This window comes from Carassius auratus, unplaced genomic scaffold, assembly GCF_003368295.1.
Source record: "Carassius auratus strain Wakin unplaced genomic scaffold, ASM336829v1 scaf_tig00001591, whole genome shotgun sequence".
In the NCBI taxonomy this organism is placed as follows: domain Eukaryota; kingdom Metazoa; phylum Chordata; class Actinopteri; order Cypriniformes; family Cyprinidae; genus Carassius; species Carassius auratus.
This window is the reverse complement of record NW_020523372.1, coordinates 1,598,093-1,615,146: the sequence shown is the minus strand read 5'-3', so window position 1 is coordinate 1,615,146 and position 17,054 is coordinate 1,598,093. Positions and strand designations below refer to the sequence as shown.

At 37.1% G+C, this 17,054-nt stretch overlaps 1 protein-coding gene and 1 long non-coding RNA gene across 6 annotated transcripts in view; one reads left to right on the top strand and one right to left on the bottom strand.

Annotated features, from left to right (window-relative positions):
- The first annotated feature begins 2,194 nt into the window (after window positions 1–2,194).
- acap3b (ArfGAP with coiled-coil, ankyrin repeat and PH domains 3b) overlaps window positions 2,195–17,054 on the top strand; it is an 81,073-nt gene continuing 66,213 nt past the window's right edge. For all 5 annotated transcript variants that reach the window (XM_026242479.1, XM_026242478.1, XM_026242477.1 and 2 more), the window contains exon 1: window positions 2,195–2,403. In XM_026242479.1, coding sequence (XP_026098264.1) covers window positions 2,357–2,403 — 47 coding nt within the window. In that variant the 5' untranslated portion in view covers window positions 2,195–2,356. The remainder of the gene's footprint in view (window positions 2,404–17,054) is intronic.
- LOC113069401 (uncharacterized) lies at window positions 5,424–8,893 on the bottom strand. The gene is made up of 2 exons (XR_003279718.1): window positions 7,444–8,893; window positions 5,424–6,095 (listed from the first exon to the last, which is right to left on the bottom strand). It is a non-coding gene; the product is annotated as an uncharacterized LOC113069401 (long non-coding RNA).

The window sequence follows — 17,054 nt, the reverse complement described above, 5'->3', positions numbered from 1 at the left end:
TCAAGACACTTACGATTGCATTTTCATTCGGTGTCCCGCAATGAATGTAGCAAAACTCAATGTGCACATTGAAAATGCATTCCGAGCCGATCACGTGTCCCCGCCCTCGCGCCACGTCAATCATTGTGTGAACAAGGCGGGGCTTACCTCTTTTTTTACCACTACACCTCTGACACCCATATAGAGTGTGTCCACCTTTGTGTGTGGGTCCATGTACATGCTGAATCGACAGGTAAAAAAAAAAACAGGCTCCGAAGTCCCGATCTGAATCAACCGAGTCGCGAACAGGCTCCGGAGTGCCGATCTGAATCAACCGAGTCGCGAACAGGCTCCGAAGTGCCGATCTGAGTCAACCGAGTCGCGAACAGGCTCCGAAGTGCCGATCTGAGTCAACCGAGTCGCGAACAGGCTCCGAAGTGCCGATCTGAATCGAGTCGCGAGCAGGCTCCGAAGTGCCGATCTGATTCGAGTCGCGAACAGGCTCCGAAGTGCCGATCTGAGTCAACCGAGTCGCGAACAGGCTCCGAAGTGCCGATCTGAATCAACCGAGTCGCGAACAGGCTCCGAAGTGCCGATCTGAATCAACCGAGTCGCGAACAGGCTCCGAAGTGCCGATCTGAATCAACCGAGTCGCGAACAGGCTCCGAAGTGCCGATCTGAATCAACCGAGTCGCGAACAAAAAAATATATATATATTCTAAGTAAACAACAATAACCCAAGTTTAGTAAACATTTTTTACTAAGACTATAAAAAATAATTCTGCATCTATTTTTAGGTGTGCCAGCTGCCACTGTGGGTGGCACAGGCACACCCTGGCACACCCATGGCTACGCCATTGCTAGGTACTGTTAAAACATTGAATAAATGAATAAATTAATGCATGAATAAACATTTTCATAAAGATTGTGATACTAAATGTCAGTTTTGAGGAATGTAGAAGAAAACTATTGTTGATTTATTGTCGTAATTGCATTTCTAGTAGAATACCCGATTCATATTTTTAACAGTATTGGACAAAACAATTCTGAAAAGAATATTTAGTAGAAATAGGATTACGTTTTTTATTAATTACATTTTCAAATATATATATATATATATATATATATATATATATATATATATACACACACACACACAGGGGTGCACATATTTTTTTCAGCTTGGTAAAATGTTAATATTTACTATTACTTTCTTTGTTTGCCTAAGAAGAATCACTTTATGTATTCCCCAATTTTGAGTCGCTTTGGATAAAGGCGTCTAAAACTAAATAAATGCTTTTGACGGGTTGGCGGCAAGTAAGTACGCGCTTCCGGATTTATCACTGCTGCTGATTAAAGAGTGTCAGTGGATGAATGTCACAGTCTTCCATTGTGCTTAGCATGGCATAGCATAGATTTATGCTTTCAGGTTGAAAATAAAACTTATATAGTACAGTTTGTGATCTAAAATGGTCATTGTGTATTAACAGCTGTCATCCATGTCGGTACGCAAATGCGCTCTCAGAACATTTATCTTACGCAGTTTTTATTCATGTCGCACGTGCGGACCTGCGGATTACTTATGTGCACCCCTGTATATATATATATATATATATATATATATATATATATATATATATATATATATATAATATTAATAATATTGAACGAAGTGTATACTTTATATATACTTAATTCAATAAATAAAGGAACTGAGTTATTGCTAGTATGTACACACACGCAAACAAACACACACACACACACACACACACACACAAGCACAGTTTAATATTATAAATCTATCTAACCTATCAGTAGACCTAACAATGTATTCTACAGTTCTACAGATTCCAAACATCTTGGTAAATATTTATATCAGCGTTTGATAATAATTGTATGATGTATTAAAAAACATTCAAATTAAATGTTGTATCTGTTAGCATCACTGAATGCACTGTGAACTAAAACGAAGTAACATTAACAAACAATAATAAATGCTATAACAATGTAGGCTGTTGCTTATTGTTTGTGAACGAATGCATTAAGGTGCCCTTACTGAAAAGTGTTAAACGAAATAAAAATAATTGAAATAAATACACACACCCACATCAAATATCCCAAATGTGATGAACTACAGTAAAAATATAAATGGGATGCATTTTGGAGGACGCTCCCTTATATTGTTCTGCCGCGTGTTTGTTGACGGTCCCTTAGCTCGCGCAGCGCTGAAACTGACCCACACAGATCTGTAGCAGTGTGTCTCGGTGTCACTGTTTTACTGGGGACAGGGATACACTCGCCTTTCACATTTTGGCGTATTACAGCCACCGGCAATGCTATGCAACATTTTTAACTGAAAGACGGAATAACAGCAAAAATGACGGTGGATTTTGAGGAATGTATTAAAGATTCGCCCCGCTTCAGGTGAGAACACAGCTGGCGCCGGTCTGCATGTGAACGCTCAGATTCGCTTTAAAACGCCGCTGATGGGGTTGCTTGTTTGGGGATCTGGTTTAATTTTATAACACGACGTGCCTTAAATCAGGTTAATGTTTTTCTGTTTAATGTTGGCTATAACAATATTGTCTTAAAACACTGCACAGGCTGGCTACATAGGCATCATTTTTGGGACATCGCTTGGCGTCTTTCTAGGTTATGAGACCATCGCCGTGTTCTTCAGGGACCAGTTGAATGAATGAGGGCTTTTTAAGGACACGCTTAGCCGCAGTGTCTCAGTATGGCTGTTTTATTGTATAATTGTTGGTGGATCCTGTGCGAGGCATTTACATGAGATTAATCGGTTGTTCCTAATGCAAAAGCATCAGATGAAAGAGAATGCAGTGATGATGTTCTGATGAAGTCATGAAGGGGGCGTTGCCAAGTATCAGGATTATTAATGCAGAGACACTGCATTTACATGATTCATGAAGGCTATGGTCATCTGTTTCTGTGAATAACGTGAATTATCACTGTAGTTGTAATTGGAAATGGGATGAACTACAGTAAATTAATGGGCTGCGTTTTGAAGGACGCACCCTTCTGCCGCATATTTGCGTGTATGATGCATATGCACATTAATAAGCTACAGAAAAATTAATTGGAGTCATTGATACTTAAGATTGTATCGTGTTATCTGAGATCAGAGTACAGTCATTTAGTAGTCATTGTTAATCATAATAGTCATCAGCAGACTCGCTCTTTTTTTTCAGGGCATCTGGTTCGTTTGCAATAACTAAACAAGCTAATTATTGTTTGCAGATGTTTATTCTAGTTATTAAGTTTCACAGAGGACAGAACTGAATTAAAACATTGATTCTCAACCATGGCCTCAGCAAACTTCCAAACTCCAAAGGGAACTCAAGATGACTTAAAAAAAAAAAAAATCCCAAACAACTATAAATCTAAGTATTTCTCATTTTAATTCACTCTCTCAATAACCTTTTTTTTTTTAAATTATTATTATTTGCTACGTGAACTGAGGGAAGAATGGTTTTCACTAACAGTTACAAAGAAAGGGCAAGTAACACATTGCTTTAACATGACATTAGAAATCCTAATCTTTTAAATCCGTCTCAGTCTTTGTTCTATTTTCAACTTCCAAAAGCAACTTCCTTTTTTTTCTTTTTTTCTTTACAGTGAGGTAATTTTTATAATTAATATACATTAAAGACAAAGAATAAAGATACATTTTGAGTGATTTAAAAAGAGCAAGTGAAGATGCTTACAGACAAACCTGTACATAACCTGTAAATACTTTCTATATTCATTCTGTTTAATCCAATATGAGAAATTCTGGAGAATGTTCTAGTTGCTCTTTTCCATATAATTGCAGTGTAAGGGAACTAAAGTGAAATTTAATCATTTGTTATTCAAATTTTCTTGAAGCATTCATGAGAGTAAAGCAGCCAAGTCCAATCTTTTTGTGCTTTCTATGAAACGGCTGACCCTATAAAAAACATAATAATCGGATTCATTTGCCAATTGGATGGATACAGTTATTTCAATATGCTTTCTGAATCAGACAGTTGTAATTGAATCACTAGATGAAGAATTTTAGTCTGTTTATCTTATAGCTTCAAAAGACTTTTATGATATTTTTACCAGGACATTCTTACATAGAACAAATAAAGTCTGGTTTTGGTCATTTTAATTACTATTTCTTTATTTTCTAGCGTTGGTGGTCTATTTATTAGCAGGAATTGTGGCAATATAAACTGGTTGGATTTGTTCTCAGCGCAGTGAGAGTCTTGGTTTATGTAGTTCAGTGGGCACATGTGCAGCTTTCAGCACGGGCAGATTCACTTCAGATGATTTCTGATGAGGTGAGTCTCATCTCTTGCTGGTCGTGTGAATCAGATCCGTCATCATACATGATTGTTCAGAAGGACACAGGAGATACTGGACTTGTTCTCCATCAGTTCAGTTCATCTGTTATCTTCCATGTCAGACACTGAGGCGTGGTGAACTTCATTATACAGCAATGATATTCAGTACTCCATCATGCACTAGACATTTATCCAGCAAACTGTCAGTGCTTTGCCCTTTTCTTCCTCTTTGTGCCTCTGAGGCTTCAAGGACTTTTGAAAGGCAGGCAGCAGGGTTGTGGAGATGTGGAGTCTCTGCGAGGGGTTGATATTCTGGGCAGACATCCAGTATTCCCAGCTTCACTGATGCTTAAGTACTAACCCACTCTAGGGACCATACCAGAAGAGCCAGACAGTAGATTCAGGTGAAAAGTGACTGTTTATTTCCATGACCTTAAATGGGACAAGAATGGTGAATGGATGGATAGAATAATGTTGTCATGAAGTGTCCTTTACATTCAGTGCATTCAGACACTTGTTTCATTTTTGCTTTTTTTTTCTCTTTATTTCAGATCAAAGTATTTCAGGTATTTGTCCCAAATGTTTAGTGGGAGCATGAATGGCACTTTTAAAATTTTTGATTACTCGGTGTGACACACTTATAGTATCATAAAAATGCAAGTCATTTTTTTAACAGAGCTTTTAACATTTTTAAATAAAAATATCATGCACCCCTAAATTATATGTAATATCTAATTAATTTATTGAAATCTTGTACATTTCTGAACATGATAAATAATGAGTGGTACACTCTCAGAAAAAAAAGTACAAAACGGTACCTTTAAGGAACAAAAGCTTGTCACTGGGGTGGTACCCTCAAAGGTACATTATTGTACCTTGAGTCAGAGGAGCAAATTTGTACCTTACTTTTTTGTACCTTCTAAGGGCCAATACTGTACCTTTGAGGATCAATAATGTACCTTAGACAAAGGTACAATAAAGTACCTCTGGAAAAAGGTACAATTTTGTCCCATTAAGGTACCACCCCAGTGACAAAGCCATTTTGTACCTTTAGGTGGCAAAAAAGTTCCTTTTTATTCCCTAAGGAGTGAAAGAAAATGAAGGCAAACAACAACAAACTGAATTTTAAGACATTTATTTTAGTCCTTAAATGGAAATTTAATTCACAGATTCAATAATAATTCATCTCACAACCATTCAATGTAACAACCCAAAATAAAATGTAACAATGTTTAGGATGTCATGTCTGATATAAAAACATTAAAAATAATTAATTAATTTTTTTTAAGAAGCATTTCACTGACAAACTGACAACTTACTGCCACTCCAAAAACAAAATGAACAGCGATATCAGAGAATAAATACAATGTAACCATTTATATTTTCCTTCTTTCAATTTCCTGAACATCACTAATAAGAACAGCAATATAGTGCAGAAAAACATGAGTTTTTAATCAAAGACCACCAAAAGTAAAGAGAGTCAAATAACGGATAAACTAAATGACACTTGATGTGTTCTGGATTAAAAAAACACAAGCTTTGAGCTCATCCACAACCCTCTACAGCCCTCGCAACACAGCTTTACATAAATGCCCCATTCTAACAAACTGTTTATCATTGACACAGTATGTATGTGCTGTAGCCTTCTCTGAATGTACTTCACAGGCTTTTTTTTCCACTGCTGAACAAATCAGTTGAATTTGGCTTGCTTCTTAAACGACCCTTCAAAGAGGCATGAAATCATCCTCTCAGTCAATCCAGAGTCCACTGCTTCTCCATCAACATCATTATCTAGACAAAAGAGAAAAGAAAAACAGCAATGTTAACCACCACTTTGGTAACAACATACAACAATTTAAAAAGGCAGACTGTAACGTTAGTGTAAGTCAATGGGGAAAAAGTTCGAGTCTAGTTCGCGCGAATGACGCGAATTGAGCGTTTCGCGCGATACGCGCGTTAAGCGCGAATGGTGCTTTTTGTGCATTTAAGCGTTTGACGCGAATTCGCGTCTGCCGCCCGAGTTGAAAAATTTGAACTTGGGCTTCAATTCGCGCCGCGTTAACCAATCAGGAGCCTGCTAGGAGTCACTCATTCAACATGGAGAAACAACTGATGCTGTCAGTGAGCAGTCAACCAGAGCTTCATGACAAAAGTTCATATTTCAGGAATAAAAAGGACCTAACGATATATATATATATATATATATATATATATATATATATATATATATATATATATATATATAAACATATTAATAGATTAATTGAATAAAGGACAAAGATAAGAAACGTTTCGCTTTACCCCAAACGAATTACATTTTATCTTGAACCACTAGAGACATCAGAGCCAGCGGCAAATGTCAGAAGGTGTATCCGAGCTGAGGCTGCTCTCGGCGGATACATGATGATGGAGCTCCCGCTGATCATGTGGAGCTCATGTCTCCGAGATCGGCGAAACACATTTTTTAAATAGACGCTGTCTTTATAAATAAACCGCATATTTAAAGACTAAATCATACTTTCAAACAGTCACTGGCTATCGATAGTCACATTCCGCCCAAATGGCTTTGCTTTAGCTTTAAAATATTCCAGAACAAGAGACTGTTGGGCGGCAAAAAGTTTTTTTTTTTTTTTTTAATCGTTCTCCTCTGACGCAGTCCAGCTAACGTTAGCTCACATAAGTCAGAACAAAAGATTTTTCGGCGGCAAAAACGCTTCTCATCCAACTCTGACGCAGTAGTTTTACAGCTAAGCTATAATGATGTGGAAAAAAACGTTTTTGCCGCCCATTAGTCTTTTGTTCTGAAATATTTTAATATTTAACGTTAACGTTATCTTTTCGGCTGCAGAGTTGGAGAAGCGTTTTTGCCGCCGAGAAGTTAACGTTAGCTCGATGGTGAACTGTAGCCAATATAGTACTGCTACTTATAATAATAATATTTATTTATGCTATTATTATATAATAATATTTTAACTAACGTTAACTAGTTAACGTTAATAATGGCAATCGTCAACGTGAGTCTAGCTAGCTAATGTTGACTTAGAGTATGAACTTGTCTAGCACTAACATTAACAGTAAAAGTTAACTTCCAACTTTGAATTAACACCACAAACACTGATTAAAAATTCAAATACTTTACCTTTGAATTTACTTTTCTCCTCTTCAGTGACCTCTATCCCCAAAATAAATAATTCCGTGATTAAATCCTCCGTTGATAAATGTCGAAGGGCCATCCTCCCACCTTTGATCGACACTGACAGAGACTGACAGTTGGATCACTGTCGATTCACTCATGTATCCTTCCGCGCTGCAATATTTATGCTTCCGCCGAGTCAAACTCTGGTTAGCCTGTAGCTAGATCCTTTCAATAGAACACAACTTAAAGCATTAACAATTATTTGTCTGTTTTATTCTAATATAAATAGGGTAAATGGTTTGAAAATCAAATTCTTCAATACTGTTTGTGAATATAAATTATTACATAATCCTCATTAACATGATTAAAAATGATTCAAAGGGACACTTCACAAAAAAAAAAAAAAAAAAAAAAACATTCTGATTTATTTTGCCCATATCTCAAAACTTTACACATTCTGATTTATTTTGCCCATATCTCAAAACTTCACAGTTAATTTAGTTTGACATTATTGAGTTTGATAGTATAGGTTAACTTGTGTTTCTATATTGAGAGATGACATTTTCAGCATCCACTAATTCCTGCCATTTTATATTTAAACATTAAGGTACAAATATGTAAGGGACAAATATGTACCTTACACCTCGAAAAGCTCACAATGTACAATGGAAGGTGCATAATTGTACCTTAAAGGTGCACAATTGTACCTTAAAGATACATTTTTGTACTTTTAAGGGTACATATGCAAAGTTTGTACCTTAGGGAACAAAAATGGACCTCTATTGTACCTCTTTTTCTAACAGTGTATAAGAGATAAATTGTGTCCCAAATGGCATATTATACACTATGCATGTATGCATTAAGAATTTAAGCACTATGTACTTAACTGTGTACTGTGTGAATTTAATAAGGTTATATTGTCATTAATAATCAGAATCTGTTAGCTCCTTCCCCTCTGCTTCATAATTAAAGCTATGACCGTTAAGTGCAAGAAGTGTCCCACATTCCACACTTAACTTTTCTCAGTTATTTAAGTGCATCATCCGTTTCCTTTTGCTTTTTGGAATTTTCAGTGTGAACAACACTGTTTATACAATAATTCTGCATAAAATCCAGATGCACCTATAGTATGGGTTTAGACATTTAGCAGTCCTAGGACAGTCTTGTGCTCTTAATTCCCTCAAGTGGCACAAGTTTAGGTATTGGAATAGGCCCTTGTGCAGTTTATGGGGTGGTGTTAGCGCAGTGGATAAGACACATGCCTTTGGTGTGAGAGACCCGGGTTTGAATCCACTGTGAGACACCAATGTGCGTCAGCTAAATGAATAAATGTAGATGTATACTGTACAGTCTGTAACATAACGTAAACACCATAATGCTCCAGACCTGGTGGGGGCAGCAGAGAGGCTAATGCTGTTCATTTAAAAGCCAAATAAGAGTAAGCAAAACATTATCATGCCAAATACCAATAATTTATGTACATTTACTTTGATTATTATATACATAATGAGTTATAAAAATGTAAAATAATATGCACTAAACTGAATTTCATAGTGTGCAGTGTGATGAAGATATGTGACAATAATATAGCATTCTACTGTTTGAAAGATTTATGATTGGTTAATAAGTAGTTTTTCACATACTGTTTAAAAAAGTAGTAGGTAGTATACAATGTGTACTTAGTACGCTAGTATTGTATTCTGAACATGTCACACAAGACAGCATTTCTGCTTTTGGTTGCAATCACATATAGCTTTGCTAAAAACTACAGTAAAATGACTTTAAAGTTACTCATTTGTCTAAATAAAGTATTAGACATTAACAAAGGAATTTAAGGAATTTCTGTCTAGTTTCCTCTAAAATCGCTATTTCCAGTTAGAAAGTGACTGGAGCATCTACAGAAACAATCAGCTCCTGGAGGAATACTCAGTTTCACACGAAGCATGATTCTCCACTGAGTCACTAGAGCCAAAAAAAACCTGAACAGAACAGAATTGGCGGGCATCATAGTGTGTATGTAGACGTGCTGACGGACATCCGGCTGCTGTTGTATAACACAGCGAATCTGGGACGTGGAGAGTAGGAGGCAGGAACCAGAATGATCTCCAGATTCATTCAAGCAGGCTGTCAGCTTGAGGGAAGGTGGAGGTGCAGACATGGTTTCTGCATGCTATAACCTGCAGACAGGATCAGGGCACGCCAGAACAGAGTATTGGGGGAAATCAGGTGTGGCTGCAGTACATACTCACTAAGAGATTACTGCATAAAGTACAATCGGCTGATTGAAATACAGATATATCTAGGTGGGACAGTGACTACGTTTACATGCTGTTAAAATTCGGGTTATGGTCGGGTTAAGGTCACTATTTGGGTTTCTGAAACATTCGGGATAACCCGTTTACATGCGTGAGCAGAGAGAGTTACTCCTGTATACATGGAATGTGTAATCAGTCGCCAATATCCCGATGTAAACAGCGACGCACGGTTAGCGTCTGGACGTAATACGCAATATGCGTCATTTCCGATTCTTCTTCCTGTATCCAAAGACTCAAAAGACCAAGATTCCTTGTGAATAGAACATGCGCAGAACACACATTTTGATGGGGATATGCTGAAACGCGTTTACAAGACCAAATATTCGGGTTAGAAAAGGGGTACCCCAGGTATAATATCCCGGTTTTTAAAAACTGGGATATGAGCATATCCGGGTTTTTGCCGGTGTTTACATGGCCGTGCGCGACCGGGTTATTGCTAATATCCCGGTTTTGAACGGGTTATTGGCTGCATGTAAACGTAGTCAGTGTTGCATCTGAACAAGGGCTGGGCGATATATCTAATGATATGACCATGCGCATCAAGTCAGTAAATCTGGTTCCTTGATTACCGCTAAATCGCCATCACCTGCTTTCAAATGGAGCGGCAATATCATGTTCATATTCCGTATTCATCAAAAGCAATAATGAATGCAATATTGCGTAGATTCTCAACATAAGAAAATTTCAGTCAAACCGAAAAAACGCGATACACCACCCATGGTTTGTGAATGTTTCAGAAATTTACTGAAAATGTTCCACCTTTTTGCAACCCTAATCACAGGCTTTGCCATCCCGTGTCCCGGTGTCATTCTGCAACCACACATCCAGCCCACTAGATGGCGCTGTCAAATACATTTACAAAGTGCAGTAGAAGACGTTTGTTTATCACCGCTTGTAAACGCTTTGCTTTATATTTGCTTGTTTGTTATTTAGGTGTTACAATTGTTAACATTTGTTCTGATTTATTATTAATTTGTAATTATTTTAAAAAGTAGCCTACTTATAAGTAATTTCATTAGAAAATGCACAAATAAAAATGATATTTAAGGTCTGTGAACAAATTAATTAATTAATAAGAAAAAAATGTATCTTAAGACTCAGTTTGGAAACAGATTGTGATTCCCCGAATCAGATCGTGATGTGCCTCAATATGGCCGCCCCTCCCGCTGGCCCTGTTGAAGAGTGACAGGCCCTCTCTTGTGAGGTCTGCTTTTGTGTATGTATTTTTTTCATTGTCAGTGAATGTAAGCGCAACAACATGTGGCAAACAGTTTTCCACCACAGCCTTTTCAGAAATTCAGAAGTGAAGTCATTCACACACCTGTCACAATACCCTTCATTCAGTCTTACTTTATGACCGCCAGCGGCCTCTTATTTGACAAAGCTGTAGAACTGGCATGTGACGACTCCTGTCACACCTGCCTTTCACAGAAATGTGCTCGTTTACACACAGCGGCCCACAAATGACAAGGTTTCGCTCTGATGTGTGTGACAGGTTTACAGTAAGCCTCATTACGTCCTCTGTGGATTAAAACAGAGCCGTCAAACAACAAATTAAAGTTTGTCTCAAGAAGTCACAAAGTAAACCATTCTAACAAGCTTCATTCACGCTGTTGTTACATCCGGCATCTCACTCAGTCTGCCATAAACAAGTGATGGCATTACAAGTCATTACTCGTGACCCTGAAACACCGCATGTGTTTCTAATGGATGCGCTTCCTTAATCGGCTGACTGGAATGCATGAGAAGAATGTATGGGTTAAGATGACAAGGAAGGGATCGGGAGAACACGATACGAGCATTTTGCCATGATGCTCAAACAATCCTTTAGCACACCAGCTGGTCTTTGCTGCTCCTAAATTCACTTTGTAGTAGGGCTGTGCAAAAAATCGAATGCGATTTTCATGCACATCTAATCAGTGAAGACGCTATTGTAATTAGAAGTGTTATCTCCAGCACATGTGTTCAGATCAGGGTTGCCAGGTTTTCACAACAAATCCTGCCCTGTTGCTTCTCAAAACTAGTCCAAAACTAATCACGATTCCAGGAGGTTCCCAGATAAAAAAAATTGTTTCCCGGGGTTAAAATATACGGGGGTTTTTTGGCATGGTTGTCTTGTAAAAAATGCGCAATTTAGGGGCTAAATATAACGTTATTGGTATTGGGGTAGCTTCGAACCGCGGACATGAAAAACAACCGCAGACTTGGCAACACTGGTTCAGGTGGAGCAGCAGTTACTACACAAGAGCCGTAGTCTACCAACAACTAACACAAAATCGCTTTCAAAATCGCCAAAGAATCGCCACCGATTTTAAAATCTATTTTGTGTAGATTGTCAGTGAATTACGGCTCGGTGTAGTAAATGCTAACCAATGTTGCCAGGTCTGTGGTTGTTTTTCATGTACGCGGGTCGACGCGATCCCAATACAAATAACGTGATATTTAGCCCCTAAAATGCGAATTTTACCAAGGCAACCATGCCATAAAACTTACATTTTAACCCCGGAAAGCAATTTTTTATCGGGGAACCTCCTGGAAACTCAATTTTGGACTAGTTTCGAGAAGCAACTGGGCAGGATTTGTTGTGAAAACCTGGCAACCCTGATCTTGAACACACGTGCTGGAGATGTACTTCTAATTACAGGAGCGTCTTTACTGATGACATATGCATGAAAATCACGTTCGATTTTTTGCACAGCCCCACTTTGTAGTGAATTTGTAGTGAATTCCCATCCATACATGTATTTCAATCATGGCAACTCAATATTGTTTGTCATTTATGTGAAGTCGGGAACAAAAAAAGAGCCTTTTTGTAGAGCTTTTTTCTCAAATATTATTAGAAAATAAAAATGTGAGGTGTTTAATACTTTCTTTACCCACTGTGTGTGGGTATGTGTGTGTATATATTATTAAAGGTAAGATTCTTTGAATTTTCAGAGCAGAGTGCATTTGTTATCAGTCATAATTAATAATTATAATCAACATAATTAATCTCAAAGGGATAGTTAATCCAAAAATGTCATGTTCTGTTATTAATTACTCACCCTCATGTCCTTCCAAGACAATAAAAAACAAAACAAATTCGGATATTTTTGATGAAATCCGAAAACTTTCTGTTGCTCCATAGACACATTCAAGGCCCAGACATCATTAAATGGACAGTGTTAAAATAGTCCATGCGACATTGGTTCAACTGTAATTTTATGAAGCTACGAGAATATTTGTGTGTGTGTGTGTTTTTTTTTAATAGTATTGCTGTGTTTAAGTAATGCAATTTAAGATATTTCTTCAATTTAAAATATTTTTCATTGGAATGTATCAGCTGACCAATCCCATTCAGTTGCCCCAGTTAGTCTAAATCTTTTGTGTTTCTATGGAAAGGCCTTGATCTTCATTCCAGGCTGTAATATTAATATGCCCGCTTTCATAATCATAAAACCTCATTATATCACAAATGTCAACAGGATGTAATCTGCTCTCTCCAGCATCACCTTTTGTGAATAATCATTATTATTATCTCCTCTACTTCCTTTTGTGTAAAACACTATGAGCTGATAACTTTGGCAGTGCCAGTCTTTTTGGCTTGTAGGTGGTTGCCTGTCTTTTTCTGCTTGTGTTTCACAAATCACACACTGACGAACAGTCCAAACCCACAGAAGATAAAAGAAACATTTGCTTGCCATTTCCAAGTGACCTTGGTGATTTTACACACATCGATTTCATGATTTGATTTATTAAATGCCATTACGCTATTTCATTAGAAAGGTCAGGACCAAATAGAGCGCTATTAACCTGATACATAAATCTGATTCTCTAATGTTTGAAAAAAGTACTCAGTTGGTTGACTTATGATTGCATTCTGGGCCCTAGTATTTGATCAGATGCTATATACTTGACATAAACTGTAATCCCAATGGATTTATCCTATGAAACAGGTTTTTACAGTAGGTACTGTATGTTTGCATTAGGTTTGCACAGGCCTGGATTAAACCCTGAATCTCATCTTTTTCCGCGTACAAAAGAGCTTCAGAGAGGAAGTAATAAAAGTACAATCGATTACAAAAGAGAGCAAACAAACTAATTCTGTGGGGAATTCAGTTGTACTTGTTCTTCTGATTTAATATTGTTTCCTGCTATTTATACTGGTCAGTGTCGTATACAAGTGTCGGTGTTAAAGGAAAATATAAAAAAAAAATTATTGAATTTTAAACGTGTGATAATTTCTTAAATTTATATATTTTTTTGCAAGTTTATTTAATGATTGGTGATATATTTATTTATTGATGCAAACACAACATGACCCGGCTGTTTAACCATCAAATAAAAAGTACCTGAATACATGTTTTTCATATTATTATTTTTTTTTTTTACAAAATTATACATTTTATGTATATTCTAAATTATTAATTTTATGGATATTATTGCATTTTGGGGAGTCGCACCACATGACATTACAATGTTAACTAAACTTGCCTTGCCTTGTCATAAAATGTCAAATAATCTGGTGAGACGATCTGGCCTTCATACACTGGCCCTCGTGTTTTTCTTCTTCATGCTGGTATATATATATATATATATATATAAATATATATATAATTTTTCCTAATAAAATGAAATATTGTAATATTAAAGTTGGTTTTCTTTCAATAATTTCTTTTATTTACTGATACTTTTTTCCCATTATGATATCAAAACTGTTGTACTGCCCTGACTTATATTAAAAAAATCTAATCTAATTTAATTCAATGAAATATTCTTATCATAGAAGAGGATCACTGAATTGCATGATGCCATTGACCCATACTGACCATCATATTGTTGTTTAATAAATTCATTGCAGATTTATTTGACAAGCCAACATTCAGGTTTCCTCAGTCAGTCAGAACCCAAGCGTTCACTGTACATCGGATCCAAGAGAAAGAAAGGCTTATGATAAAGTTCAAACTCTTGTGAATACTGCTCCACCGTGGCTAAAAGTTAGTTAGCAAAATAAATATTTGCCTTTATGTAATTTGGTCAGCCTTTGTAATAATAATATAATAATGTAGAATTACTTTGGCACACAACCTGTCCAACACATTTTCTTCATCTATTTTGTGTTATTGGTCATTGAGCTCCTCATTCAGGCCAATGTCCATTGACATAATACCCAGAATAAACATGTTGGGCAATTTTTACCTCATTCCAATGGATTACCCATTTCTTGGACTGTCTGCATGCTGAGTCTCGCACAACACGTTTTGAAGATTAGTGAAACATGCAGACAGATTAATACATTTGTTCACTGCGCCACATTTGGATTGGTTTGTTTTTTTAGAGGTATCGCTGTCTGTTGATCTGTTGAGAGATGTTCAGAAAGACCAGAACTCTAGGAACTTGTTGTTTCTGTGGATTTGTGGACCATGGAGATATATTACAGTGTGTCTCAGTCCATACAACAGAAGAAATAACAGAAACCAGAACTGAGATTAGCTCGCTATTGTCGGTCCTACACAATACTGAAGGCATATTCTCTTAGGTGCACATCATATGAGTCGAGTGATTCATGACAGTGCGATCTGTTGAAAGAACCCTATTAATCTTGGTTGCATACCCATATCTTTACTACAAAGGGCTCATTGTTGCTAATATTGAAGGGTCTGGACAGTGAGCTGTGCTTATAAAGTTAGATATTGTGAGATTTGATCAAATCATTGACAATGCATGCCAATTGTTCTGGAAATGGTTTTAATTTACATCGAGTGCTGCAGCTGTGACATCCAAACCTGGAAGACTATTTCACCACCGTTTTTTTTGTTGTGGGATTTTTCAATTTATGATTAAAAGGAGGATCTTAATGATACTTGGACATTTTGCTAGACAATGTTAGTTACACACATCCATACTGGAAATGTGAATTCTGAAGCAGTTTCACAAAAAATGTTCAAGTATTGTCAAGTTCACATTTTAGGGGCTAAATATAACGTTATTGGCAAGTTTTTGTTGCCAAGTCTGTGGCTGTTTTTCATGTCTGCGGGTCGAAGCGACAATACCAACAAAATTATACTTAACCCCTAAAATGCAAATTTTACCAATGCAACCCTGCCGAAAAACTGATATTTTAATCCCGGAAAGCAATTTTTATCGGGGAACCTCCAGGAAACGCGATTGACTAGTATTGAGAAACAACTGGGCAGGATTTCTTGTGAAAACCTGGCAACCCTGATCTGAACGCATGTGCTGGAGATACTGTATACTTCTAATTACAGGAGCATCTTTACTGATGAGATGCACATGAAAATCGCATTAGATTTTTTGCACAGCCCTAATCTCTCTATTGGCGTTCATGGCGAATAGGAACTTTTTAAAGGAATGAAATTCCTTGAATCGCCATATGGACGCTTGAAACTGTGAGGTTGCTTTCAAGGTTGAGGTCATATCTGAGTGCAAAGGTCTTGTATTGAAAATGTGTTTTTCGGTAGTTGACACACACTGGGTTTCACATTACTTCAATAGAAACTGCTCAATTCTGTCACAGTGACACCCTATAAGCTCTTCAGGTTCTTCTCCTCTTCTCCTCCTTATACATTACATTACTGAAGTTAAATAAGTTGGAGTGCATAATGCCCATTCATGCTGTTAGCTGCATTAAAGCTGTTAGGGAATTGGAGTCTAGCACAGGGTCTGCTTATGGGATTGTGCATTACTTAGTTATTCTAAGTTTTCTAAATCCAGGTCACCAAACAGCTCTATTGTGGCAGCTTGTTTCCCACAAACCAATGGCAAAAGTACACATCATAACTTTGCTTAATATGTCCCATAAGAACCCTGAAAGTACAAGTTTCTGAGTGTCCTGTTTTATGGACTGGAGGAATCTGGACGCCTGCTTTATATCAATTTTTAAGATGAGTTCTGGTGATAATGCACTGCTATGTGTCTGGATTTTCCTCTTTTTTTTTCAGCTTTCGCCAGTTGTGTATTACTTGACTTTTGCTTCTGCTCCGTTTCATTTAGACTTCTGACAGGTTCCTTTCTGGGTCACTGGACTGTGTGTTCCTCTTATGAAAACATGTTTGTGTATACAACCTCTGATCACTTCCCAGATCAAACTAACTCTATATCTCAAATAAAGCAGAAGAGACTGAAAAATATCACCGGCCTGCCAGAAGCCAAACTAGCACATCACCCTGTCATCATTCACTCACCCTCATGTCGTGTCAAACCTGTATGAGTTTATTTATACTGTTGAGCATAAAAGAAGTATTGAACAAATACTGTAGAAGTCAATGGCTACCATCAACTGTTTGGTTCTCACATCCA